General features: G+C 39.8%; 1 protein-coding gene across 3 annotated transcripts; it reads right to left on the bottom strand.

Moving 5' to 3' along the window:
• Positions 1–508: 508 nt before the first annotated feature.
• mpp3a (MAGUK p55 scaffold protein 3a) lies at positions 509–27439 on the bottom strand. Of its 3 annotated transcripts, XM_057817448.1 has the most exons (20): positions 27343–27439; positions 24522–24585; positions 24331–24449; positions 20597–20674; positions 20175–20255; positions 19772–19909; positions 19593–19674; positions 18840–18925; positions 18702–18776; positions 16923–17119; positions 16765–16829; positions 15934–15954; positions 12074–12115; positions 9096–9161; positions 7136–7291; positions 6657–6737; positions 6490–6583; positions 3692–3800; positions 3478–3606; positions 509–1619 (listed from the first exon to the last, which is right to left on the bottom strand). In XM_057817448.1, the coding sequence occupies exons 2-20, from the start codon at positions 24556–24558 to the stop codon at positions 1440–1442; spliced, it is 1836 nt and encodes a 611-aa protein (XP_057673431.1). In that variant the 5' UTR covers positions 24559–24585; positions 27343–27439; the 3' UTR covers positions 509–1439. The 3 variants fall into 3 exon arrangements, with proteins under 3 accessions (XP_057673431.1, XP_057673433.1, XP_057673434.1); XM_057817450.1 differs by lacking the exon at positions 9096–9161 and having other exon boundaries at positions 586–1619; XM_057817451.1 differs by lacking the exons at positions 9096–9161; positions 12074–12115 and having other exon boundaries at positions 586–1619.
• Between the last annotated feature and the right edge of the window lie 526 nt (positions 27440–27965).

Raw genomic sequence — 27965 nt, forward strand, 5'->3', positions numbered from 1 at the left:
ATGATTCACCAGACACAAAATCAAGCTCCTCCCATGGCCATCTCAGTCCCCAGACCTTGTTTTGTTGGCAAAAGGGGGTTGTACAAAGTATTGACACCAGGGGTGCTAATAATTGTGACACACATTATTTGACACACATTATTTGATGTCAAAAAATTATTTTTTTATGTGGGATTTTTTTCCCCACTGAATAAATGCCCTTGTATTGAAGGTTGGATTTTTCTCTTTTTTTCCATTAAGGTTCCATATTATTTTAATTTTTAAAAAATTATTAGAAGCTAAAAAACACATCTTAACCAGGGGTGCCAATAATTATGGAGGGCACTATATATATATATATATATATATATATATATATATATATATACACATATATTTATACACTACTGTATATAAGTATTAGAAAGTACAACAGTAAAGAAAAGTGAAAAATAAAATTTCAAAGTCATGACCACAAACCCAAAAATTTGGGGGAACAAAAGTGTTTTTCTATATCAATGTGATGAAACAAACAAGGACATACCACTTTGAAGTTAGAACCTGGAACAAAATTTGTGTTACATGGTGTAATTAGTGTGCAAGCGAACTAAACTCCAATCTGAACCAGTTTGATTCTTTATTTGTTATGGCACTTTTTACATGTTTACACGTTACAAATGACAAATTAACATTGAGGCTTGTATGGACTGTCGCACAGCATTCCAAGACCAAAACAAATGTTACAGTTGCAGCGAAATGTGCCCCCCGCTTCCAGAAATTAGCATACCAACCCGAAATAAGACTTCAGTACGTCATATTTTATTGCATTTTCCATTGTCATGTCAGTAAAACCAAACAATCATAATACTTTTGTTTATCCAAACTCTTTCAAATGTATTTAGTGTTTTTGGAACAAATCAGTCATCACTTTTTATTTACCATGAGCATTTATTTGTAATGTGTGAGCTGTTCAGGTAGATTATTAAAACACCCCCCCCCCCTCCCCCTCAAATATTCATCCATCCATAAAAACAGGTGGGGCTCCAAGGTAAACAGGTTGCATTTGTTGGCACACCAGGAGTCACATGTACATTATTTACATGAAATACGTAAGAGGACATGCAGTTCCTTTTAAAAGAAGCCTGTGGAAAAATAAACATATGACACATTCTTTTGAATATTTAGTCCCCGGGAAGCATTCTGTGATCTGGAGTGATTACAAAACATGCTACTAGATGGACTCCAACAGGAGTCACAGTAAAGCTGACTGAGTAGTCGTCCAAACCAAGCCAGGCAGCGAGGAATCAAGCAGTTCTTCAAAGCAATCCTGATAAATGTGGCACTCAGGCAGTGGCAGAATTTTGCAATTTAGACTGGGTTCCCGCCAAGTGCTAGATGGGAAATGCAGCAGACCCTCGAGTCCGGTTGAGGATAAGGATGATGGCGGTTTGGAGGGTGTTTTAGGTCCGAACCCAGCTGAGAGGCACCCAAAAACACTCACGCTCCAGTCTTTCCAAAATACTTCGCAGTTCTGTGCAGGCACTGGCCGAATCCTCCTTGATCAGTACCCGGTCAACCAGATGTCCATACTGCTGATCCATCTGGATGGCCGACTGGCGCATCTCCTGAAGGTCCTCGTCCTGTCAAAAAGGTGCAAATACTTTAAGTCCATAATTTGGGGAAATTTCTGGTGGTTTGATTTGTTCTGTGGCTAAGTTCATAACTGAACTTACTCTTTTATCAAAGCAAATTATTTACATGAAAAAAAGACTAAGCAATGCCTCATAACTCGATAAAACAAGTTATGAATAGTATTCAGTATATACAGTGGGGCAATTTAGTATTTAGTCAACCACTAATTGTGCAAGTTCTCACACTTGAAAATATTAGAGAGGCCATTGTCAACATGGGTAAACCTCAACCATGAGAGATAGAATGTGGAAAAAAAAAAAAAAGAAAATCACATTGTTTGATTTTTAAATAATTTATTTGCAAATAATGGTGGAAAATAAGTATTTGGTCAACACCAAAAGTTCATCTTAATACTTTGTTATGTACCCTTTGTTGGCAATAACGGAGGCCAAACGTTTTCTGTAACTCTTCACAAGCTATTCACACACTGTTGCTGGTATTTTGTCCCATTCCTCTATGCAGAGCTCCTCTAGAGCAGTGATATTTTGGGGCTGTCGTTGGACAACACGGACTTTAAACTCCCTCCACAGATTTTCTATAGGGTTGAGATCTGGAGACTGGCTAGGTCACTCCAGGACCTTGAAATGCTTCTTACGAAGCCACTCCTTTGTTGCCCTGGCTCCGTGTTTGGGATCATTGTCATGCTGAAAGACCCAGCCACGTCTCATTTTCAATGCCCTTGCTGATGGAAGGAGATTTTCCCTCAAAATCTCTCGATACATGGCCCCATTCATTCTTTCCTTTACACAGATCAGTCCTCCTGGTCCCTTTGCAGAAAAACAGCCCCAAAGCATGATGTTTCCACCCCCATGCTTCACAGTGGGTATGGTGTTCTTCGGACGCAATTCAGTATTCTTTCTCCTCCAAACACGAGAACCTGTGTTTCTACCAAAAAGTTCTATTTTGGTTTCATCTGACCATTACACATTCTCCCAGTCCTCTTCTGCATCATCCAAATGCTCTCTAGCGAACCGCAGACGGGCCTGGACGTGTACTGGCTTCAGCAGGGGGACACGTCTCGCAGTGCAGGATTTGAGTCCCTGGCGGCGCATTGTGTTACTGATAATAGCCTTTGTTACTGTGGTCCCAGCTCTCTATAGGTCATTCACTAGGTCCCCCCGTGTGGTTCTGGGATTTTTGCTCACCGTTCTTGTTGTCATTTTGATGCCACGGGGTGAGATCTTGCATGGAGCCCCAGATCGAGGGAGCTTATCAGTGGTCTTGTATGTATTCCATTTTCTAATAATTGCTCCCACAGTTGATTTCTTTACACCAAGCGTTTTACCTATTGCAGATTCAGACTTCCCCGCCTGGTGCAGGTCTACAATTTTGTCTCTGGTGTCCTTCCACAGCTCTTTGGTCTTGGCCATAGTGGAGTTTGGAGTGTGACTGACTGAGGTTGTGGACAGGTGTCTTTTATACCAGTAATGAGTTAAAACAGGTGCCATTAACACAGGTAACGAGTGGAGCCTCGTTAGACCTCGTTAGAATACGTTAGACCTCTTTGACAGCCAGAAATCTTGCTTGTTTGTAGGTGACCAAATACTTATTTTCCACTCTAATTTGGAAATAAATTCTTTAAAAATCAAGCAATGTGTTTTTCAGGGTTTTTTTCCACATTCTGTCTCTCATGGTTGAGGTTTACCCATGTTGACAATTACAGGCCTCTCTAATCTTTTCAAGTAGGAGAACTTGCACAATTGGTGGTTGACTAAACTGTACAAGTTTTTGCATTGTTATGTTTTTTTTATTTTTATTTTTTATTTTTTTTAATAAAACGTAATTGTTTGGGGTCGGGGAACTCACTGTAATGCGACCTTGCTCCGCCCCTCCCGGTGAAGTAGCAGCAGTGCGTCGCCGTCTGCTCTCTGGAACACGCGGTTTGACAAAAACCACGTAGGGTTTGAACTCTGCTGTCCGCAGCCTTCTCAAGGCCTGCATACGAGGGGGAAAAACACAACAAACAAATGAAACAGTGGATGATTGCGGTTATATGTGCACAAGTGGTACTTATGGATACCTCTGGCTGAACGTCGACGATGCACATTTTGTTTTTGGCCTGCACTGAGCGGATGGCCTCAATACTGGTGCCGTACTGGTTCTCCTTGTACTCACCATGCTCAATGAACCTGAAAACCAAACCAAAGGACCGTTTAAAGCAGGCATGTCCAAACCTGTCCTCAAGGGCCGCTGTGTGTCCTGGTTTTTGTTCCTACCAATCGCGCACAGACAGTTTATCCAATGAAGTTTCTGCTATAACAAGCAGCACCTGACCGCAATCAACTAATTACACTTGTAAGACACCAGATTGGTGAAAAGGTGTTGTCTGGTATTGTTGGAATGAAATCCAGTACCCACTGCGGCCCTATGTGGAATAGTTTGGACACCACTGGTTTAAAGTGTGAGCCAATCAGCAGTCAGCATTTACACATACTTATTGGAGGTGTAAAGGAGTGGACACTTTTCTGAAATTTTCCAATTAATGTACAGTCATAGACTTCAAAACTCTATTGACCTGATACGTCGTCATTCTTGCGCCACGCCTTATCATAGGGGGCTGAGCTTCATTTTGTAATAGTCATTCGAAGACAGCACACGCTCATGTCCAAGCCGGATTTAGGCTTGGATTTTTGAAGAAGAAAGCTAAGCTGTACCTCATACAAACAGGAAGGATTGTCTCAGGAGTGATTTGTTCGAGTATTCAAAGTAAATATCATATTTTTCGTACCATGCATGCATTTTTAAACTAGGGCTGTCAAAATTATCGCGTTAACGGGCGGTAATTAATTTTTTAAATTAATCACATTGAAATATTTGACGCAATTAACGCACATGCCCCGCTCAGATTAAAATGACAGCAGTGTAATGTCCGCTTGTTACTTGCTACTTGTTTTTATTGTTTGGCGCCCTCTGCTGGTGCTTGGGTCCAAATGATGTTATGGGTTTGGGGAGTGAGCATGGTGTAATGACATCAACAATGGCGAGCTACTAGTTTAATTTTTGATTGAAATTTTTACAAATTTTTCATAAAACGAAAACATTAAGAGGGGTTTTAATATAAAATTTCTATAACTTGTACTAACATTTATCTTTTAAGAACTACAACTTTTTCTATCCATGGATCGCTTTAAGAGAATGTTAATAACGTTAATGCCATCTTGTTGATTTATTGTTATAATAAACAAATCCAGCACTTATGTACCGTATGTTGAATGTATATATCCGTTTTGTGTCTTATGTTTTCATTTCAACAATAATTTACAGAAAAATATGGCATATTTTATAGATGGTTTGAATTGCAATTAATTACGATTAATTAATTTTTAAGCTGTAATTAACTCGATTAAAAATTGTAATCGTTTGACAGCCCTATTTTAAATGTTTAAACGTTGATGCATTGGCATCATATTTCGCCATATTTATGTAAAATAAACGCTAACTGCATGGTTTTTATGTTTTTAACTATGAATCGAGACTGTTTTAGGTCCATATCTATGAAAATTCGGGGATTTAAGCATTTATTCACAAGACTTTTCGCCAGAAAAGCTCTGTTTACGTCAGGCGGCAGCTAGCCTCAGTCTAGGGTTGCCTACCTATCCCTTGAAATAAGGAACGATCCAAAATTGGGAATTAAATGTTGCGTTCCGTATTGAACTAATACAGGATATATATGAATAGATACATTTCTATGCATTTTAGGAGTTTTGGGGATGTCCCTTTTTTTCTCTGCCTGTACAGCTTGGGGTGTGAGAGGGCGTCCCGTATTTCTTATTTCTGAAAGATGGCAACTCTACCTCAGTCGCTAACAGAGTAGCATTGTACTTCGACATATTTAAGTAAAATAAACACTGAATGCACGTTTTTCTTGCTTTTAACCAAGAATCAAGACTGTGTTACGTCCATATCTTTGAAGAATCCAGGGATATAAACATTTTTTCACACGAATTTTCACCAGAAAAGCTCTGTTTACGTCAGGCGGCCGCTAGCCTCAGTCACTAACAGAGTAGCATTGTGCTTCGACATATTTACATAAAATAAACAATAACTGCACGTTTTCTTTGCTTCTAACCAAGAATCGAGACTGTTTTATGTCCGTATCTATGAAGAATTCAGGAATTTAAACATTTATTCACAGGAATTTTCACCAGAAAAGCTCTGTTTACGTCAGGCGGCCGCTAGCCTTATTCACTATAACTATTTAACTAACTATACAACTGTATAATGACAATAAAGGGCTGTTCTATTATAATAAGTTGTGATTGCATATAGAATTTATTAATAATCTATTTATAAATTACTTATAATTGATTCTGCATGTTTTACCCAAGTATTAAGTTTCTGATGTGAAAATTGAGTGATTTATTAGCTGTTGAAAAAAAATTAAGTTGCTATTTTGGGCAAAAACCTATATGTTATGTTAAATATTGCTATTGATCCTGAAAATATAGGTGATTATCTCAACATTTGGTGATTTTTGTGCCTCTAGTGTATAATCTGAGAAATTTATAGCCATTTTAAATTTTGTTATACCCATATAAAAATAATTAATCGGGATATTATAAGGGGAACAACTTTGAATTATTTTATGCTGCTGCTCATGGAGACTTATATATGGCTAAGGTAGGTGCCTGTTTTGGTTTTATGTCTTATATTTTCTTAGGTCATAGGTTTTATACGTATATATTATGAAGTCTTTGGAACAGTATATACTCCGTCTTCACTAATGCTTTCTGAAAATATTTACAGTAAATTCCATATCAATAGTCAAACTACATTCATGTTGATTTGTTTAAAGGTTCTTAAATTTTGCATCCTTACTTGTTGTTGAGGACATCTGTGTCAAACTGATGCTTGGTGACAAAGTGATACTCCACGCCTTCTTTCTCATGAGGTTTCTTTGGCCTGGTGGTATCTGCAGAACAACCAAAAATGGTTAAAGACTGAAATATTGAAACAGAAATTGGATCTGGAAAGTTGGGACTCACGTGGTACCGCCACAGCATAGCGATGCGGGTTCTCAGCAATTACCCGCTGCTTAAGTTCATTGATCCGTGCTCCGAGAGAACCTTAGCACCAACAAGAAAAATATATATATAGCTTGACCAAATGTATCTTGTTAAGAGGAATAACCACAGAATGAAAGTGAGTTAGACTTGTATACCTCAGTGCTTCTCACAGTGGACTAGGATTGAGTGATATGGTCTTAAAATGTAATGTTTCAAACAATCATGTTCGAATATGTACAATTTATTTAGTAACAAGTGTTTTTGTGGGGAGGGGCGGGGGGGGGGGGTAATTCCTGGCCTATAAACTCGATGAATTTGTTCGATCAACCATCTGTACTGAGGGGAACCGCTCTGGAATTGTCAAGATGTTTCCTAAATCTGTATAGCAACCCAACACAGCCAATCAGAATTTTCCCCCAGGCAAAACCTGACCTCCCTAATTGGTTCCCTCAGCTTACCAATCAGAACAACCAGTCGTGGCCTCTCGTTGGGCCGCTGTTGATAACGGGTCACCTCCTCATAAGTGAGGAACTCTGACTCTCCCGCGTCAGAGCCGTCACTCGAGGAGCCTTGTCGGTCTTTCCGACTGAGACGGAAGCTTCTACGCAGACCGGCTGATTCGGAGACGGGCGGGAAAGAGGAACAGATAAGATAAAGAAAGATCACAATGTCATGGGTACTGCACAAAAAAACGATAATACTTGATAATTGCTACTCATATCCATGCATTTGAAACGGTTAGAAATGTAGATATGTGCTGTTGTCTTCCAACAGTGATTCTCAAAGAGTGGAATGCATATTCCCTCTAGTGGTACAAAAAAGAATCACTTAAATCAAGCATTTTTACATCCAGTACTGTATTATTAGTTAAGTACATTAAAGTAAATCTATAAGAACGTTCATTTCGTTAACCTTTGCAGTGAAATGCAGTGTGAATTACAGTGGTATGAAAAAGTAACTGAACCTTTAGGAATTTCTCACCTTTCTGCATAAAATCACTAGCAAATGGGATCTGACTTTGTCAAAATCACACAGATGTAAAAACTGTCTGCTTTAACTAAAACCACCCAAACATTTAAAGGTTTTCATATTTTAATGAGGATAGCATGCAAACAATGACAGAAGGGGGAAAATAAGTAAGTGACCCAAGAGTGTCTGCTAAAGACTTAAAGAAATCACTATATGTAAAACTATGGCCAAGAATGGAGTTCATGGGAGGACTCCATAGAGGAAGCCACTGCAGTCCAAAAAAAACATTGTTGCTCGTTTAATGTTCGCAAAAAGACACTTGGACACTCCACAGAAGTTTTGGCAAAATATTTTGTGGACTGATGAAACCAAAGTTGAATTGTTTGGGAGTAACAGACAACGTCATGTGTGGAGGAAAAAGGGAACAGCTCCCCAACATCAACATCTCATCTCTACCGTGAAGCATGGTGGAGGGAGCATCATGATTTGGGGCAGTTTTGCTACCGCAGGGCCTGGACAACTTGCAATCATTAATGGAAGAGTGAATTCAAAAGTTCATCAGGATGTTTTGCAAGAAAACCTGAGGCCGTTTGTCAAACAGTTGAAGCTACAAAGAGGATGGATGCGCCAATAAGACAATGATCCAAAACAGACGTAAATCAACTTCACAATGGTTTCAGAAGAACAGAATACACGTTCTGGAGTGGCCAAGTCAAAGTCCAGACTAGAACCCCATTGAGATGCTGTGGCATGACCTAAAGACAGCGATTCATGCCAGACATCCCAGGAATCTGACTGAACTACAGCAGTTTTATAGAGAAGAATGGGCCAAGATTAGTCCTGATTGATGTGCCAGACTGATCTGCAGCTACACGAAGTATCTGGTTGAAGTTATTGCTGCCAAAGGCGGGGCCACAAAGCATTAAATGTGATGGTTCACTTACTTATTTTTCCCGCTTCTGTCATTGTTTGCACACTATCCTCATTAAAATATGAAAACCTTTAAATGTTTGCGTGATTTATGTTAAAGCAGACACTTTTTTTCCATCTGTACAATTTTGACAAAGATCAGATCACATTTAATGGTGATTTTATGCAGAAATGTGAGAAATTCCAAAAGGTTCAGATACTTTTTCATACTACAGTACCTTATTGTGCATTATCTTACAATGGCGTAAAATAATATCAACTACATCTTGCAAGTGTAATACTTTTTGATGGAAACTTGAGCTTGTTACAGTAACAGTATTTCAGTGATGTTGTATTTTTGAGGTGGTGCGTTCTGAAGAGAGTTTGAGAACCACTGTCTAGGAGCAAAAAGCTACAGGGCTGAGGCTGGACAGAAGGACCCGACCCTGGGTTTGAGCAAAGTGGGCATGTCTACCACGGTCGGGTCCACCTGTCATCCAGACGGCGGACTACACACCCAAGGGAGGCCGGCCACCGTACCTGAATAAAATTCCCAGGAAAACACCTGACCACAGGAGGGCGCCACTGCGTTACACTTAGGAGAGACTACAACCGGTGTTAGAGCTTCGCCTCATTTAGCCTCATACGTGCACACCAGGAAGGTGAACGAGCAGCAGACGTGCCTGGTACAGTGTGCAATGCGTCCAAGGTGGCAGAAGGGCCCTCGTGGGGTGGTGGATAAGGGTGGAATTTGGTCGGTGGTAGGGTGGGGACACTGGAGCACTGCAGCAGATGCAGATGCAGGCAGGGGAGGGCGGAAGGTGGGATTGGTTGGGAAGGCATGGAAGGGGGGCTGAGTAAGGGGGTGGTAAACGGCTCCAAGCAGGGTGCTGAATGTATGGGAAGCACAAATGTCTTTGCGTTACAAAGTGACGCTACCAGGTGTTTGAAGATTCCCAATGTTAGCATTCCAGCAGGATGGAGGGAAGCGGACGACTCATGTTTGGCTGAGGGAGGCTTGGAGTTAAGAGCCACTTTCACACAGAGCACCAAAATTGACTTTTCTTGGCACTATCCTTCCCACACTCGAGTAGTAGAGTAAGTAAAGGTCATCACCTTTTCTCTGCGGGAGGTCACTGAAACAATGTCTTTACTTGGATAACAAAGATTAATTGACTGAGTCTGATTCCCACCATCTAAAAGGAACCCACTAATCTCACAATTCCCCTCTATTTCCACGGTAATATTAAACAAGTCTTATTTTATATGTCCAGAGGTGGGTAGAACAGCCAAAAATTGTACTCAAGTAAGAGTAGCGTTATTCAAAATAATACTACAAGTAAAAGTAGTCATCCAAAAAATATACTCAAGTACAAGTAAAAACGTATTTGACGAAAAAACTACCCAAGTACTGAGTAATTATTTTAAAATCTTATTTTTAAAACGATAGCATATTTTTAGTCAGCATAAAGACATCTACATGAATTTTTATCATTATTATACTTTCATCTATTAGATGACCATGTTAGGCCCAAATTATACCAGATTCTTAGAACTCCCGACTAGTGGATAAATACATTTACCACCATGAAACTGAGGAGCAATTTACATGGTGACTTTACGACACGAAGACGCAATGACTGAGTAGCGGAATTGCCTCGCGTGCATATGGTGTCGGCGGAGACGAAAAATTCTGAATCCTCCCTCCAAAGTGTAAGAATTCGATTGCGGGGGCTTGAGGGGGGCTCACTCCACATGCATATCAAAAGCTCCTGTGGCGTGGCGCCCACGCCGATAACGTCAGCACTCGTACACGTCACATTGGGCGTGAGCAGCAGTGCTATTAAACATCAAAAACAGCAAATGGCGGAACGTCAGCTTTAATTTAGTGTTTTAATAATATTTTAAATTACATATGTTGAATGTTTCCATTTTTTGTGCCTTTTGGAGCAAAAGGAAAATGCCATTGTTTGGAGTGGGCGGGCAGGGTTTTTTTTTGGGCTGAGGAGCTTGGTGGGGTCAAAGTGCATCATTCGCTGTCGCCTTGTAAATCTGCCTGCCCCCTCGGGCCTGGCATGAATACTACATCATTTTCATGCGGAATTGCGACATTGTTCGAATGGAGACGGAACCATACAAATGCAAATTTGACATTATTGGTGCTAAACTAGGAGAGAGTTGGAAACCCGCACTTTTATTCTTGACGGCAGCGCTCTTATCTTTTTTACGGCGCTTTAAAGACGCCACTTGTTGTTATGTTAGAACACCAACGTGAACATAAGACTGGACGACAAGCTTGTGTTGTGTGTGGTGATGTATCTATATTGTTATGTCTAATTGGTATAATGAAGTCATGTGATTATTGTTGCTGTGTCTGATTGGTGAAACTGGGTGAGCCACTGTGCTGGTAAAAATAAAGAGAGAATAAAAAAGTAGCAACTCAATTGCAGGCCAAAGTAGCCGAGTAAGAGTAACGTTTGTTCTTCACAGATCTAGTCAAGTAAAAGTAAAAAGTATGGCGTGGTATAACTACTCTTATAAGTACATTTTCTCAGAAAGTTAAATGTAACGGAGTAAATCTAACGTGTTAAAACCCACCTCTGCATATGTCGTTGGTCTTTGTGAAAGTGACCAACTTGGAAGTGATGCTTTCTCCATTTCTAAGGTAGCATCAGAGGACGAGCACAGAAGTGTAAACTACCCTCCAAACCAACTTTTTCTTTAAGTCATGGGTATTTCTCAATGGTAAGGACATGGAACCAGCTTTTGAATTACTGTATATGAAAGGGAAAAGTTTAGCATGTTATTGTGGGAGTGCCGTTTTAGACCTCTGATACAATCTTGAATGTCGCGAGTCAACTTCACACTGTACTCTCAGTAGTTTTATCACAGACCAGCCACACAGAAAAAAACCAAGCTTCTTCAACAATTGTGTATATTTAAGTATCCAGATTATTTGATACCCTAGGAAAGATGCAGATATTGCACTGAGACTTGTGCCTCCAGTCAATGCTCGTTTCTGCTTGCGTCAGTTAAGTAATTTTACGTTGACCTAGTGTTGAAGCACTGCTGGGATAGTGGCGGAACTGTCGCAATGTTGACATTCAAAGGGTATTTTTTTTCTAGAAATGGCAGATCAGAATATTACCTTCTAAAACCATTTGACTGGGAAACCCTGAAGGCTGACACAGTTCCTCTCAGAAACTTCCTCTGATTGTGTGATGGGGAAACAACCTTGTGGCCAAGAGATGAGCAACTGTACAATACAACCCATTTCTTTCCACCAACAAACACCTTTGTGTACTATGTGCTGTATATACACCAACATAAAAATTGGGGCAAAATGCAAACACCTATAAGTGATTGGTTTTACACATCTAACACTCCATCCTGGACCCTTCCTCGCCAACCCTCAACCCTGCAGCCAAACATTTGGGACCTCCCCCAGGGCCCGTTACATCCGTGGAACCAGCCAAGTGCCATGAAGAGCAAGATTACGAAGATGCACACGCTCTCACCTATGTACTGTCCATTGAAATAGCCCTCACAGTCACAGTCGTCTGTAGGGAAGCAAGCAGGGAAAAGAAGGGATGGGTAAGCAACACAGATGAAGGACACCTTGTAAACGCTACAGGAGAGATGGGATAAAGACAATGCAGGGATGACAGGATGTAAAAGTGGCCAGATGATGGCTCAATTCAACCAAACATTAACAAATACTAACTTTAATGTTGCATGTATGGTATCCGGCATCACTGTAGGCTAGTGGTTAGTACATATACCTCAATTGCATGATTCTGTCTTCACATATTTTTAACATCCTCTTACATCCCAAAACCACACATGGTGGTCTAATTAAAGAAATAAGACAAATTTCTAATAGGTTTAAGTATGAATATGATTGGTTGTCTCTGCGCCCTGACATTTGCTAGTGACCAGTCCAGGGTGTATCCTACCTCTCATGCACAAAGTAATCTAAAATGGGCTCCAACACATGTAGAGTGGTATGAAAAAGTATCTGAACCTTTTGGAATTTCTCACCTTTCTGCATAAAATCACCATCAAATGTGACTGATCTTTGTCAAAATCACACAGATGTAAAAACAGTGTCTGCTTTAATTATAACCACCCAAACATTTATAGGTTTTCGTATTTTAATGTGGATAGCATGCAAACAATGACAGAAGGAGGAAAATAAGTAAGTGAACCCTCTGCCTAAGGAGACTTAAAGAGCAATTGAAACCAATTTTTACCAAATAATTTAGGTCAGGTGTGTGCCCAATCACTCATGAGTGGTTTAAAGCCGCCTTGCTCACACATCCGGTAGGAATTGTTTTGATGAGAAGCATTGTCTGATGTGTATCATGGCTCGAGAGCTGTCTGAAGACCTGTAATCAAGTATTGTTGATTTGTATAAAGCTGGGAAAGGATACAAAAACATCTCCAAAAGTCTGGATGTTTATCAATCAGTCAGACAGACTGAGTCAGAGAAGTCGTCTACAAATGGAGAGTTTGGCACTGTTGCTTCTCTCCCAGGGAGTGACCGTCCACCAAAGATGACGCCAAGAGTTTAGCGCAGAATACTCGGAGAGGTGAATAAGAACCCTAGAGCAGGGGTGTCCAAACTTTTTGCAAAGGGGGCCAAATTTGGTGTGGCAAAAATGTAGGGGGGCCGACCTTGGCTGACGTCCTTTACGTAGAACAATATATTCAAGCAAATTTTTAAGCAAGCCGTTCTGTGTGCAACATTTGCTTTATTATAGGACTGCAGCTATCGAATATTTTAGTAGTCGATTAATCAATGGACTAGTTAGTTCGAATAATCGAGTAATCGGATAAGGAACATGAAAAATTAAAACACCTGAGCTGAGCCTCAAACGATATAATTTTTTTTTTTTAAATGAGGATCTGTGTACAAAAAAAGAACAATTGGCTAACTTGGAGAGAAAAAGTCTGCTAGCTTAAATGCTATAAAATGCGAAAGTTTTTTTTTTTTTTTTTACAATGCTCTTAACAAGTGGTTCAGACACATATTCCCACAAAAAAAAAACGGATAAATATACCTACAAACTAAATTAAGAATGCATTAAAAATCATTTGCTCAAACAAAAGCTTAGCTTATGTTGGTCTTAACAGGGAGCAGTTGGATTCAGCCATGTGAAAAGAGGCAGACCAGAGGGCACTGTATCCACCCCCAGCAGTAAAATTAAATGCAAACACTTTTAAAATCAACCATTACAATGCCACTTTAATTAAACGAATACTCGAAGCAACAAAATTTTGTTCGAATATTTTTTTCTTATTGACTACTCGAGTTAATCGATTAATCGTTGCAGCACTACTTTTTTTTTTTTTTTTTTTAAATAATTTCAACAATTTTGCAAATAGCCTTTGTGGCGTTCTCTTTCAACTCTAGGGCTCTTGCGAAATACTGCTGCTGTGAAATTAAACTAGCTTCAAGTTACGCGCTACGTATCTACCCTGTAATCTTGTGGTACATGTCAGCGTGTCTTGTTTAGTAATATCGCCTCATATTGAACTCTTTAAAAACAGCGACTGTCTCTTTGCAAATGAGGCAGACACAGTCGTTGCATATTTTAGTGACGAAATAGTCCAGTTTCCACCTATCCTTGAAGCGCCAGCCGTTGCAGTCAACTTTTTTTGTTGTTGTTGATTGTCGACATTTTAGAAAATTGAGAGTAAAGGGTCACATGTGGTAATGTTGCTTAGAGTGCTGCTCCCTTTTAGTGGGTAAATGAGGAGCAGCATTTAGTGTGTAAGCTACTTCATATGCTTGGAGCAGTACTGCTGATCAATTTATTAAGTCTTTCTGCGGGCCAGACGTTATTGATTTTATGACAGAGGCTGGGGGCCGGATGAAATCCGACCACGGGCCACATTTGGCCCCCGGGCCAGACTTTGGACATGTCTGCCCTAGAGTGTCTGCTAAAGACTTACAGAAATCAATGGCACAGTCCAGTATCTCTGTGCACACATAAACTATATGTAAAACTATGGCCAAGTGGTGTTCATGGGAGGATTCCACAGAGAAAGCCACTGCTATATATAAAAAAATAAAAAATAAAAAAACATTGTTGCTCGTTTAATGTTTGCAAAAAGGCACTTGGACACTCCACAGACATTTTGGCAAAATATTTTTGGACTGATGAAACCAAAGTTTAATTGTTTGGGAGTAACACACATCATCATGAGTGGAGGAAAAATGGAACAGCTCACCCAACATCAACACTTCATCCCCACCGTAAGCATGGTGGAGGGAGCATCATGATTTGGGCTGTTTTGCTTCCTCAGGGCCTGGACAACTTGCAATCATTAATGGAAGAGTGAATTCAAAAGTTTATCAGGATGTTTTGCAGGAAAACCTGAGGCCGTTTGTCAGACAGTTGAAGCTACAAGGAGGATGGATGCTGCAATAAGACAATGATCCAAAACAGACGTAAATCAACTTCACAATGGTTTCAAAAGAACAGAATACACGTTCTGGAGTGGCCAAGTCAAAGTCCAGACTTGAACCCCATTGAGATGCTGTGGCATGACCTAAAGACAGCGATTCATGCCAGACATCCCAGGAATCTGACTGAACTACAGCAGTTTTGTAGAGAAGAATGGGCCAAGATTAGTCCTGATCGATGTGCCAGAATGATCTGCAGCTACAGTAGGTGTCTGGTTGAAGTTATTGCTGCCAAAGGGGGTGGCCACAAAATATTAAATGTGATGGTTCGCTTACTTATTTTTCCTCCTTCTGTCATTGTTTGCATGCTATCCTCATTAAAATACGCAAACTATGAATGTTTGGGTGGTTTTAGTTAAAGCAGACAGTTTTTTCATCTGTGTGATTTTGACAAAGATCAGATCAGAATTGATGATGATTTTATGCAGGGATGTGAAAAAAATCCAAAACGTTCAGATACTTTTTCATACCACTGTGCATCCCTAATAAGGGTTAGGGAACAAGCATAGAAAAATGATGGCTCGTCATTGATATCAAGTATGGATGCCGTCCGTTTTAATGTAGGACGTTTTGCTTTTTTTTGATGAATAAAAAAGTTTCTTTCTTGACGTCTATGGAAATTTTGCTCCATTTCCTGCAGTGTCAATGCATAAGGCTGTAACGAAAAATGTTGTGACAGAATCGTTGGGTGTGTTCTCATCCCTGTCATGTGTTCCGACCCTTAATCCAGAAAATAGTGAGTGCACTCATTGGTAAAATGACAGTAATAGGCAATAGGAGACAAAGACACGTACACAGAGGTAGATACAGAATCATTATACAGCATTATTCCGCTGGGTTGTTATATAAATCTGTGTAAATATTCAAATACACAAACCAACACGTCTTTGCCTTGATTGTACTCACCTTTATCACACGCTTGGTCATCTGAGACAGAAAAGAATAAAACTTAGAACACAATTCAAGAAGAACAAGATATTACTGGCCTAACTTAAAAAAAAAATAAAAAATGGAGCAGTGTCCAAATATATCTGTTCAGGAAGGGTTACAGTATCCTCATAGTTGGAGATTTATGTTGATTTAGCCGGTTTCTTGTAAGTATATGGAAAAGCAGACTGCTAGAGGAGCATCTCGTGCAAACTGTGAGCAAAAGACAATCTGTTATAATTATGGTTTCTGATATATTAATGTGATTTGCCCCAACGTTCATGCAAGTCATGTTTTGTCTTGTCTTGTTTCCTACATCTAACGATAACGAGTATTATTTGAAGTATGAGAAAAGATTTCGTTTGCTACATTACCAACAAGATACCTGTTTAAAGCATTTAATGGTTTTGACAGAATGGTAAACTAGCTAACGTCTGGTGGTACTTTGATGTGACAAAACTCTTAATTGACATATGCTGAACTTTAAGGCGATAATAATCACTAATGCAAAAGGCAGTGGAAAAAGCAGGCACAGAGACCCCATCTGGGCTGGAGGGCGAATTAAGAGTAGCGGGGGGTGGCTGCTGTGTTGCTAAGCCAGCGAGGCCTCCCCCCTGCCGTGCGTAATCGGATCGCACGCAAAGCTTAAAGCCCATGCTGAAGCCCCACCTGCCTTCCCCCAAACACCCAACGCAGATTGAACCACCCCTTACCTGGCTGTACAGTTTATAGACAAGCAAAGGGAAGTGAACTAATTTAAACTAATATTCATGTTTGTATTGAGTCATAATTGCAAAGCATTTAACTTACAAGAAGGCGTTTTGGGGGACTTGGGATTGGGAAGCGTCCCCACTTTCATCCTGTAGGCTAGTCGTCTGGTGTGGAGGAAAATTAAGGATATTTCAGGAAACAGTCTATAGTGTAAATGGAGTATTGGAGTATTCAATCTATGTCTGCACAGCGCTTACCTCTCTTGGAAGTGTTTGGACGGGACAAGGCCGGCACGCAGGTTGCTGTCCCCCACACGTTTGGCCTGCCACCAGGTAGGGTCATCCTGGGTCACTACCTGAAGGATGTCGCCCCGCTTGAAGGGAAGTCCAGCCTCCTGGCATGGTGTGGCCTTGTCTTCCAACGGGATGTAGTCGAACAAGGCCCTTACGTACACCTGGATTAAACAGATTTGTATAAAATGCATCCTAGATGCGCTACAAGGTATGATAGTGCTTCTCTGTCTCCTTCACTTCCTCGTCAGTCTATATTCACAATTCAAAGGTTAGTTATTTTAAGACCTAAGAATGCATCAAGTCATACAGGTCTTAGTTAAAGGTCAAAGCCACTGCAAGTTCTAACATATAAAACATAGCAATCCTAAATCTTGGATTTGATTGTCTTAAAAATTGGCAACCATGTAGTTAGGAGCTAGTTTCGCAAAAATTCAGTATTAATAATAATTTATCTTGAACGTTTTATAGATGGAACAGCTGCATTCACGCCTAAAACCGTGAATCTTGGGTTAGCATGCAGGCCAGGCGCAAGCCTCATTGCAATAATTTTGACTTGACTTATTAGTATTGTCGTCATTATCATTGCGGTTTTTCAAATCATTCCACTGGCCAGCGCGTAGCTATTTGGTTTAAGGGAGTTGGAGAGATGCCATATACAGTATGTGACCAACAAAAATACGTATTGAACTCGTTGGCTGTCTTAATAGCTCATTTGCCTGCTTGCTTACTGATAAGATAATTATTAAATGGTTGTCAAATATTTGCTTTTACCAATGAAGGCTCATAATAAAGTATTGATTGCTATAATAGGATGTTCCATGATTGATTGCAGTAAGAGACATTTTTGTGATTGATAACTATAGACCTGTTTAGCTCTTGATAGAACTGCCTTGTCATTCTGACCGGTTTAAACCGGCCTAGGTTCCACAGGTCAACTTCAAGGACAAGCCACAGACATTGAGAAACTAAACTGTCTGGGACATTTGAGAAATCATATCGTCGCATTTTATTACTTCCCAAATGTTCTCGCTTCATGAAATGTATTTGATGAGATAGTTATTAAGATGTTTATTATATAATTGCTTTAATCAATAGCTGCTCGCAATAAAGAAATGCTTTTAGCTGGTCGCAATGAAGAAATGCTTTTGCTCATTTCTGCTCGCAATGAAGAATGTTTTTGCTTATTTTTGCTCACAAAGAGGGAATGTTTTTCTTGAAGAAGCCTTGAAGATTCTTGCCTTCTCAAGGGCAGAGACAACAACAGAGACAGTTTTGCTTTGCTGGAATGTGCTGAAACACATGTATTAATCCCACCTACATGCATAAACATAGCCAAACAAATTCAAATAGGTGTCGCCCGCTTGGCTACCCATCCTGTTAAGGTTGACACACTCTCTTGTTGCTCGGGTCATCCCAAATAAAAAGAGAGGTGAAAGAGTTTTTTTTTTTTTTTTTTTTTTTACAATTATTGCGGAAGCTGTATTTTGTAGTCTAGTATTGCATTGTATAGTTTCCCCTCCTTCTCCTTGCAAGCTTTTCGACTAAATTGAGTGCCTTCTCTCCTTAATTTGGGTAATATTATAAATGTCAACCTAAGGATTTGTATTTGAACTTGACACTTACATTGCATTTGCTTGTCTGGCAATAGAGGTTACTTTGACTATACTGTACATTCTTCTATGCCAAATGCCTACTATAGTGATAAATCAGCTCTTTGGAAAGCTACCCTTCGTGGAGGCTCACCTTGCTCTCCCTCAGTCGGTCTTCCTCTTTAATAGCAGGGATGATCTTAAGAGTGATGGAGCCTTGCGACTGTGACTGGATCAGAAGAAGAGTTTCAATACGAGGGAAGCGGGATGACCTCCACACGTTTTGATTTACCAGCAACTGACTGATCTCGTCAGGCCTCTTGTGGACCACAGAGACGCCATTGACTTCCCTGAGTTCATCTCCTACATGGACCAAACCTTTGAGGAACCACAAATACGACAAGGAAAGAAACACAAATCAATTTAAGAGGCTCCTCCATGAAATTGATCTATATATTTTGAAGTTTCCCTACTATGATCTCTCGCCACAACAAAGAAATCCTAGACGCTAAATAGTAATCAATACCCAGGGGGGAGTCAGTATCCTGTGCAAACTGATGGATCAGCCTTTTGATTCTTTAGCCGTCCTCGCCTTCAAATAATCATCTCTGTGTCTTTTATCAGCAAAGTTAACAAAATTTCGTTGCTTCCAAAATTAACTACAAAACCAGGAAAAGACAAATAAGGGAGATGAGCAAATAATTATGATGCATAAAGTAATGATAGGCAAAAGTCTGTGGTGCAAACTAATTGAGTTGCAAAAATTATTCCCAAAGTGTCTCAGACAAGTGTTGAGTTGAGTCACAAAGGGGTCGTCCAGATAGAGAGCTGATAGGGATGTGGATTGTGTCATGTGTTAGGGATAAGGCTTAAGGTTAGAGGCTAGTGTCCTGTATATTTTTCATGCATGAAGGTTAGGTTTTGTTTAAAATTTAGGGGTAAATATTCCAGTTAAAGATTGGTGTGGTTAGTGTTCGTGTTACATGGTTTAAGTTTGAGATTAGGGTTGAATTAGGGTTCAGTTTAGGATTCACTTCCAATTTACCACTTCTGTCTGCTGCACCTCCTCTCATGATACGAGCCACAATTACAGCCCCATTTGCCTCATCTCGCCGAATGGTGGCGCCCTGAGATGTAGGCATGGACATGGAATTAGAATAAAATCAGATCAGTGAGACCCGATCACTCCATGTTGTGTTTTTTTCTTTATGCGTCACTACTGACCAGAGGCTCCTTGTTCTTCACCAGACGCACGATTTTTACTGATTCCTCTTCCAGTTCGTCGTCATAGTCGTCTGGCAACGGCGGCAAGACTGGATCGAAACTCTTCTGAGCGACAATGTCGTGCACGGATAAGAGGGCCTGGGAGGATATCACAACACGGCAACTTCAGGTATGTTGACTACATGTATGTTCGTGGTGCACACCATCTTGCCCACACAAAAGTTGGTTCACAGCTTTTTTTGAACACCCATAAAGCAGGTCAAAGCAAAGCCAGCATCCTGTTTTACGATGCACCACCATTTTCTTCTTTTTCAAGTTGTTGACGTACATCTGTACCACCAATCAGCAGTGCTTCTCCTGGATAAGGCTTGAGCCATGTGACTACTAATTGCTAGTAGCTTACCTTGAAATGTGGTGACGTGAGCAGATGCAGCAGCTCTCCCTCCTCCGTGTTCATCGGACGACTCTGCAGCTCGTCCGTCACCTGTCAATTACATAAACACACATCAGCTTCCTGTCCAGTGGTCGCTGAGTGGCGAGCAGGCCCAGGTCAGCACTTTTGCTAGGCCTGCAGGATGTTAGCCTCTGAAAGAGATGTGCCTGGCAATGACTTAGCTTTTTTTTAATTTTTATTTTACAACCTCCGAACAGTTCTTGTAATGCTTCTTGGCTGGAGCACTTTCAGGGTTATCACCTCCGCCAAGGACATTATTATGTCCTGTATTGTTGTGTGCGTGTGTGTGTGTGTGTGTGTGTGTGTGTGTGTGTGTGTGTGTGTGTGTGTGTGTGTGTGTGTGTGTGTGTGTGTGTGTGTAGTGACCGTACATCTTCGGCTAGAGAAGAGACGCTGTGCAATACAGGAGTTGGACTCTGTCTCTCATACTGTCTCAGCCTCTCATGGATCTAGAACAGAAATGTAGATAAACTGCATTTGAATTTTTTAGCGCATTAAAGGTATATAAACATAGGCCTACTGTAATAGAGTTGCACAGAACATTAGATATGTCAACATGGAATGCAAAAATGTAGATTGCATTGCATTGAAGCATTACTTTAGAGTTGCAATGATCTTAACCTATGCTACATTTGTATACATATGCCATTAAGTTGTATGGAATATTTTAGACAATACAGTACATTTGGAATTTTTAAAAATAATAAATAAGCAGCAGGATAGAATGTTGAATATAGTCCACGGGCGTAGGTTTGGTCTCAACATTGGTATGGACGATATAACAGCATAACCTGCACGTACACTATTTGATGAGGACGGGACATTAAGAACTAAGACCAAACAGATTGAGTGAATGGGGGTGAGGGCTACATTTCTCACGAATATGAACCTAATTAATCGATAAGCTAAATGATCAATACAAAATAAATCTGTATTGATTTAAACTAACTTATACTGACTTTCATATGTATTAGTTCAAGTGATACAGTGGGGCAAATAAGTATTTAGTCAACCACTAATTGTGCAAGTTCTCCCACTTGAAAATATTAGCGAGGCCTGTAATTGTCAACATGGGTAAGCCTCAACCATGAGAGACAGAATGTGGGGGAAAAAAACAGAAAATCACATTGTTTGATTTTTAAAGAAATCATTTGCAAATCATGGTGGAAAATAAGTATTTGGTCAATACCAAAAGTTCATATCAATACTTTGTTATGTACCCTTTGTTGGCAATAATGGAGGCCAAACGTTTTCTGTAACTCTTCACAAGCTTTTCACAGACTGTTGCTGGTATTTTGGCCCATTCCTCCATGCAGCTCTCCTCTAGAGCAGTGATGTTTTGGGGCTGTCGTTGGGCAACACGGACTTTCAACTCCCTCCACAGATTTTCTATACGGTTGAGATCTGGAGACTGGCTAGGCCACGCCAGGACCTTGAAATGCTTCTTACGAGCGCACTCCTTTGTTGCCCTGGCTGTGTGTTTGGGATCATTGTCATGCTGAAAGACCCAGCCACGTCTCATCTTCAATGCCCTTGCTGATGGAAGGAGATTTTCACTCAAAATCTCTCGATACATGGCCCCATTCATTCTTTCCTTTACACAGATCAGTTGTCCTGGAAAAACAGCCCCAAAGCATGTTTCCACCCCCATGCTTCACAGTGGGTATGGTGTTCTTTGGATGCATTTCAGTGTTCTTTCTCCTCCAAACACGAGAACCTGTGTTTCTACCAAAAAGTTCTATTTTGGTTTCATCTGACCATAACACATTCTCCCAGTCCTCTTCTGGATCATCCAAATGCTCTCTAGCGAACCGCAGACGGGCCTGGACGTGTACTTTCTTCAGCAGGGGGACACGTCTGGCAGTTCAGGATTTGAGTCCCTGGCGGCGCATTGTGTTACTGATAGTAGCCTTTGTTACTGTGGTCCCAGCTCTCTGTAGGTCATTCACTAGGTCCCCCCGTGTGGTACTGGGATTTTTGCTCACCGTTCTTGTTATCATTTTGACGCTACGGGGTGAGATCTTGCATGGAGCCCCAGATCGAGGGAGATTATCAGTGGTCTTGTATGTCTTCCATTTTCTAATAATTGCTCCCACAGTTCATTTCTTTACACCAAGCGTTTTACCTATTGCAGATTCAGTCTTCCCAGCCTGGTGCAGGTCTACAATTTTGTCTCTGGTGTCCTTCGACAGCTCTTTGGTCTTGGCCATAGTGGAGTTTGGAGTGTGACTGACTGAGAGTGTGGACAGGTGTCTTTCATACCGGTAATGAGTTAAAACAGGTGCCATTAATACAGGTAACGAGTGGAGCCTCGTTAGACCTCGTTAGACCTCGTTAGAAGAAGTTAGACCATTTTGACAGTCAGAAATCTTGCTTGTTTGCAGGTGACCAAATACTTATTTTCCACTCTAATTTGGAAGTAAATTCTTTAAAAATCAAACAATGTGATTTTCTGTTTTTTTTTCCACATTCTGTCTCTCATGGTTGAGGTTTACCCATGTTGACAATTACAGGCCTCTCTAATCTTTTCAAGTAGGAGAACTTGCACAATTGGTGGTTGATTAAATACTTATTTGCCCCACTATACATTGTTCGATTCAAACCTTTGTTTTAAAAAAATACTAAAGAAACATTTAGCAAATTTAAGTTGCAATATTTGAACAGAATTTAAATTATATTATTAACATACATAGTAATCTCTTAACCATCCAGGAATGCAAAAAAAAAAAAAAAAAACAATTGTCTTAAGACCACTCCACATTGTCTGTCTAAACAAAGAAATTAAATACAACTGAAAAAACGTCCTAGTTAGGGAATACCAAAAATAAATAAAAATGGAACCTTCCTTCAGGTAAAACACTACTGCTTTTGTCCCCAAATACAACAAAACTAAAAAAAAAAAAAAAGAAAGCTCCTTTGAGCTGCTTTAAGACCACATAAATAAAATAAAAATGAAAATTTTGGAGAAGGGGTAAACCTCGTTTCACTACATTAATGTTGACAGTAGAAAACATACTGAAGGACACTTCTCTTTAAGCAGTTTCCTACTTGAGTTTAGCAAGTTAGCAAATTTATACGGTTTAATGTTATGGCTAACTCTGAAGCAGGTCGGACTTTAGGTAGCAATATTAGTGGTGTGTTCCCCACCTCCACAACAATGATGTCTTTTTACATTACTTTCAGTGGTTGCTGCTGCTGCTGGCCCCAAAAAAATTCGAATATCCCTCGTCTTTGAAAGGAGCGGAGGAGGCGGCATTTTGTCGACAGGTTGTATTTCTGTCTGGGCTGTGAGTGTGTGTTTGTTGGGTCATGTCATCAACCAATCAAATGTGTGTTTGAGCAAGTTCAGCAAGTGAAAATGCGTAAATGTCAGCCTGAACATAATCATAGTAATTCACTTAATAATGGTAGAGTCAATTCTATCCATACAACATATGGAAAGACAATCTAAATTATCTATATAACTGAAGTAACTATATAATGCAAATAAGGTTGCTTAAAAGTTGGTGGAGACAATTTGACCATCCTGAAAAGTTGGTAATGTCATGACCCTACTGTCTTTATGCAAATCTACGCCCTTGATATAGTCTATATCGTGTACTTTAAATAATCTACTGTATTTGTGAAACGTTAGTGTTGTATATCACACCAAATATAGTACGTTAGAGTTGTATCATACTTTTAACCCTTTATTGTATTTCTATATATTAATTTTTATCTAATTATTTAATGTATAAATTTATAAATAAAATGTCAATAACAATGAAACTAATAAAATTATTGTGGCCCCCAAACAACACTCACTTGAGTGTTTGAAATTTCATATTATTTAATTCATTGCTAGGCACTGACAACGATAGATATCCAATTCATTTAAACTGGGAGGACTTGCTGTGAGTGTCTGTGTTTCAGTGCAGTTGACAGCACTAAACTTCCAATCCATTCGGACTGGGAAGATGGCAGCGAATGATCACTGCCAGGCCTCTATGGCAGCCAATGAGTTCGATGAGTGCCGTCTTAGTGACAGTTCCACAGAACATGAATTACTCTGTAAACATAGTGTTTGTATTCTAAGTGCACTATCAAACATTAATGGGTTCCTCACCTTCATCAGGTATGCTAAACTTCTCTCGCTGAAGACATCCTTAAGGAAGACCATGTCCTCCTTGTGGTTGGCATCAGGCCGCAGCTGCGAGGTAAGCAGGGCCAATGTCTCATGGAGCCCTTCGAGAAGGAAGAAAAACATGAAACAACATAATGAGTAATGGTGCGATTACTCTGAGCGTTTCATCTCACCTGCTCCTGCTGTGAGCACCGGCATGGCTTCTTTCATGGATCCTCCAGGTGAGGAGGAGTAAACCTAGCAGGGGGAACACTAATAATAACTCACATCATGGGGAGAAAATGGAAAAACTCTTGATTGATTTGATTAATGAATGAGTCAATGGGTCATGTAAATGAAAAGAGGTGAAGAGTACATTTTAAAAAGCAATTTTTTGCATAACGGAATTTTGAATTAATTAAACTGGACCTTGAATGTAGAAAGAATGCAGTATAAGAGCACAAACTATTGAGTAGAATAAATAGATAACAAATAGTAATAATTCATTCATCTTCTGTGCTGCTTATCGTCATGAGGATCACGGAGCTGCAGGAGCCTATCCATGCTAACTAGGCTGGGTACGTCCTGAATAGGATGCCTGCCAACCAATAATTATAATACTAAATTGCTCAAAACGCTCTTTCAGTCTTTGAAATCTGTTCAGCAATGATGTAGTTAAAGGAGAATACTTCCTGCTGTTTTTTTATATGGGCCGTACTGTGAGATATGCTTATTAAATATGCCAGGACGTCTACGTCAGCAGCTCCACAAATAGACTCAGACACTTTCTGGGTGGCGTTCCAACAAAAATGACGTACTGTGCACTCAAATCTCGTTAGCAGCTTAGCGGGTGAATCACACAAACATGATGGCGCTCACCGGGGCAGATGATTGGACACCATATTTTCAACATCACTGCTTAAAAATAACCCACCAAAGGTACACATGTTGATTCGAATACCAACTCAGGCCAACACAAAGCCCAAACAAACCTAATGTATTCGACTTAAAAAAATCCAAACTAAGCCTGTCGTAACCAAAATTCTTATCCAGTTGTCATGCCGACATTTATCCTCACACCGTCAAAAACTTCAGCCATCATCCTGACAGTGTTGGAACACCCTCAAATTCCCAAATCAATTCTGTCATTGCTAATATATTGACAGATTTGGAGCACCTCGTTTTCCTCCATACCCACCTAAAAAATGAAAAAATCAGAGTTGAGTTTCCAGAAGATGCTGCTAATCATATCTTGATCTCCTTCAAAGCACCCACGTGATGTGAATCTGACTAATCATCAATATGCAGCGTCAGTGTTGTAAAATGTGTTCCGAGTGTCATCGTGTGTAACTCCACACAACAAAGCGTCTGTTTTTCTTGCGTATTGTTAGCAGCATTGCACCAGAAAAATAAATAATAAAAGTCAAGCTGTTCTGTGCTGGCAGTCTGCTAAAACTGACTCTGATAATCCATTGGTATTAAGTGTCTTCATATGCTACACAAAAGGCATATGTCTGTTAGAATTTTGTGAAAGATAATGTGATACTGTTATGTATAGATATGAATATTTTAACATAATTAAAATATTCCTACACTGTTGGGTCATCAGTGAAACGTAGTAATACTGTATCATGATACTGTTAGTAACATTAACAAAATAGCGTTATTATAATCCAAAATCCGTAATCTGAATTTTTGGCACTGTGTTGTTTTATTGCTATATTAAGACACGATTGTATTATAATAGCAGCAGATAACCCAATATAGAGTTAATAACATATTTTTATACTGTAGGTATAATGGCAAATTAGCATCATAACATTGCACATTGTGATACCGTAGATATCAATGACTGTCATGTCATCTCTTAGTAGTTGATATGATGGACATGTTATGGTGTGATATTTTTATAATTGAAATCATTCAGTGATATCTACTCATATATAGCAGTTATATATTCTGATAGTTTGTATTGTATGTTTTGTATTGTTAAAGTGGTATGATCATATTGTAATGCAATCTATTGCAAAATATCCTAATGACATTACACCAACGTTGCTTTGTGATACTGTTGGCATTGATGTATAAGTATTATCTTAAGTTATTGTGATACGATCAATAACGTTTACAAACTATCATGTGGATTATCCTACAATGTTTTTTTTTTTTTTTGCTTTGCACATGTAAAGTAACATCCTGATAGCATGACGTAAAACTATTGTCTCATTAAAGAAGTGCTGCGATAATTTTGAATCTTGAGAAAAATCTGCATTGTGTTTAGAGTATTGTGGTAGAGTCAATACTATTGTACCTGGATCATATCTGTATAATTGACAGAGTATCTTTAGAATATTTTATCATATTGTATCATGTTACTATCAGTACCGATGACATAGGATCAAAATGATGGTATTTTGTCATGATGCCATTAACAACATACACAAAGTATCATGGTGATATCATCATATGTTCAGCAATGTTTTCCAAATATTTTGATATTTGTCGCATCAGTATCATCTTTACTTGCCAAGTATTTTAAAAACATAACCTTAATTCAACCTGCATGTGTATCATTGACCAAGTATCATGATGGAATAGCACACTATTCGATACAGCTAAGAGGTATAGCTTTTATGTACAAATGTATGCGATGTGTGTCACTGCTGATGGTGATGCTGATGATCATGTCGTGAATAAAGCTAATGCTGTTGTTTGTGCCTCATCATCATCACCATCATCATGGTGGTGTCTGACAGGAGGGCGTGGTCCTTGCACCCAGTGAAAACGGAGGGAAACTACTGCGCCCGCTTCTCTGCTGGCATATTGATGCTATCCCATCCCCCGCTAACCCCCCTCCCCGCGCAGTATCACGCCGCTCTTCCTAGCCGGCAGATGGAGAGCACAAAAAAAGGGAAAACAGAGGGATGAGAGGATGAAGGGATGAGGGAGCATCCCATCTGGTTCTTGTCGACGCCGTTAAAAAGGCTAAAAAGCATCAAACATGAATCGTCATACCTTCTTTTTCTCTAGCCGTCTGGAGCCACACTGTTTAGCTGGCTGCTCTTCCTTCTTCCTTCCTCCTCCTCCTCCTCCTCTTCTGGCTGCTGTGCTCACAAACCTGCTGCACACTTGGACCACCACCCCTCCTTTTTTTTATGCCCCTCCCTCCATACTGTCACTCCCTCTGTCATGATGCTCAACAGATACATAAAAGACACACACATTGTAGATTTGTTTTTTTTTTTTTGTGACATATACAGATGGTCAGATGACCAAATTCTGGTGCAACTATAATAAATGCCCAGAAAGGATTAACCCCACTTTCCCAATTCATTCACAAAATCATGTGTAGGTGTATGTATGTATGCGTGTATGTTTGTAAGCGTGTATTTGCAGTATGTATGTATACGTGCATGTATGTACGTATGTCCGTACACTGCAAATTTATAACACTTGTAACTTCATTTTAAATCTAGTCAAATAACTTTCTCCATCTTGTTTTGAATGTTAGAGACTAGTTAACGGATTCATGCGTCAGATTATTCCACATACTTTAAGTAAATATTACTATTTGTTCTTATTAAGCCCATACATCTAAAAGTTAAAAGTTAATTTTTTTACCTAACTAAAGAAAAAAA

The sequence above is a fragment of the Corythoichthys intestinalis genome, chromosome 16, assembly GCF_030265065.1.
Source record: "Corythoichthys intestinalis isolate RoL2023-P3 chromosome 16, ASM3026506v1, whole genome shotgun sequence".
Classification (NCBI taxonomy): Eukaryota; Metazoa; Chordata; class Actinopteri; order Syngnathiformes; family Syngnathidae; genus Corythoichthys; species Corythoichthys intestinalis.

Bases quoted from the DNA above. Each gene is read 5' to 3' on its own strand.
- mpp3a (XM_057817448.1), bottom strand. From the start codon at position 24,558: ATGAAAGAAGCCATGCCGGTGCTCACAGCAGGAGCAG. The intron at 20,675-24,330 runs GTGAGGAACCCA...TTTCTGTTCTAG, and splicing joins GTTTAGCATACCTGATGAAG to ATCCATGAGAGGCTGAGACA. The intron at 18,926-19,592 runs GTAAATTGGAAG...GGTTCCTCAAAG, and splicing joins AGGTGCAGCAGACAGAAGTG to GTTTGGTCCATGTAGGAGAT.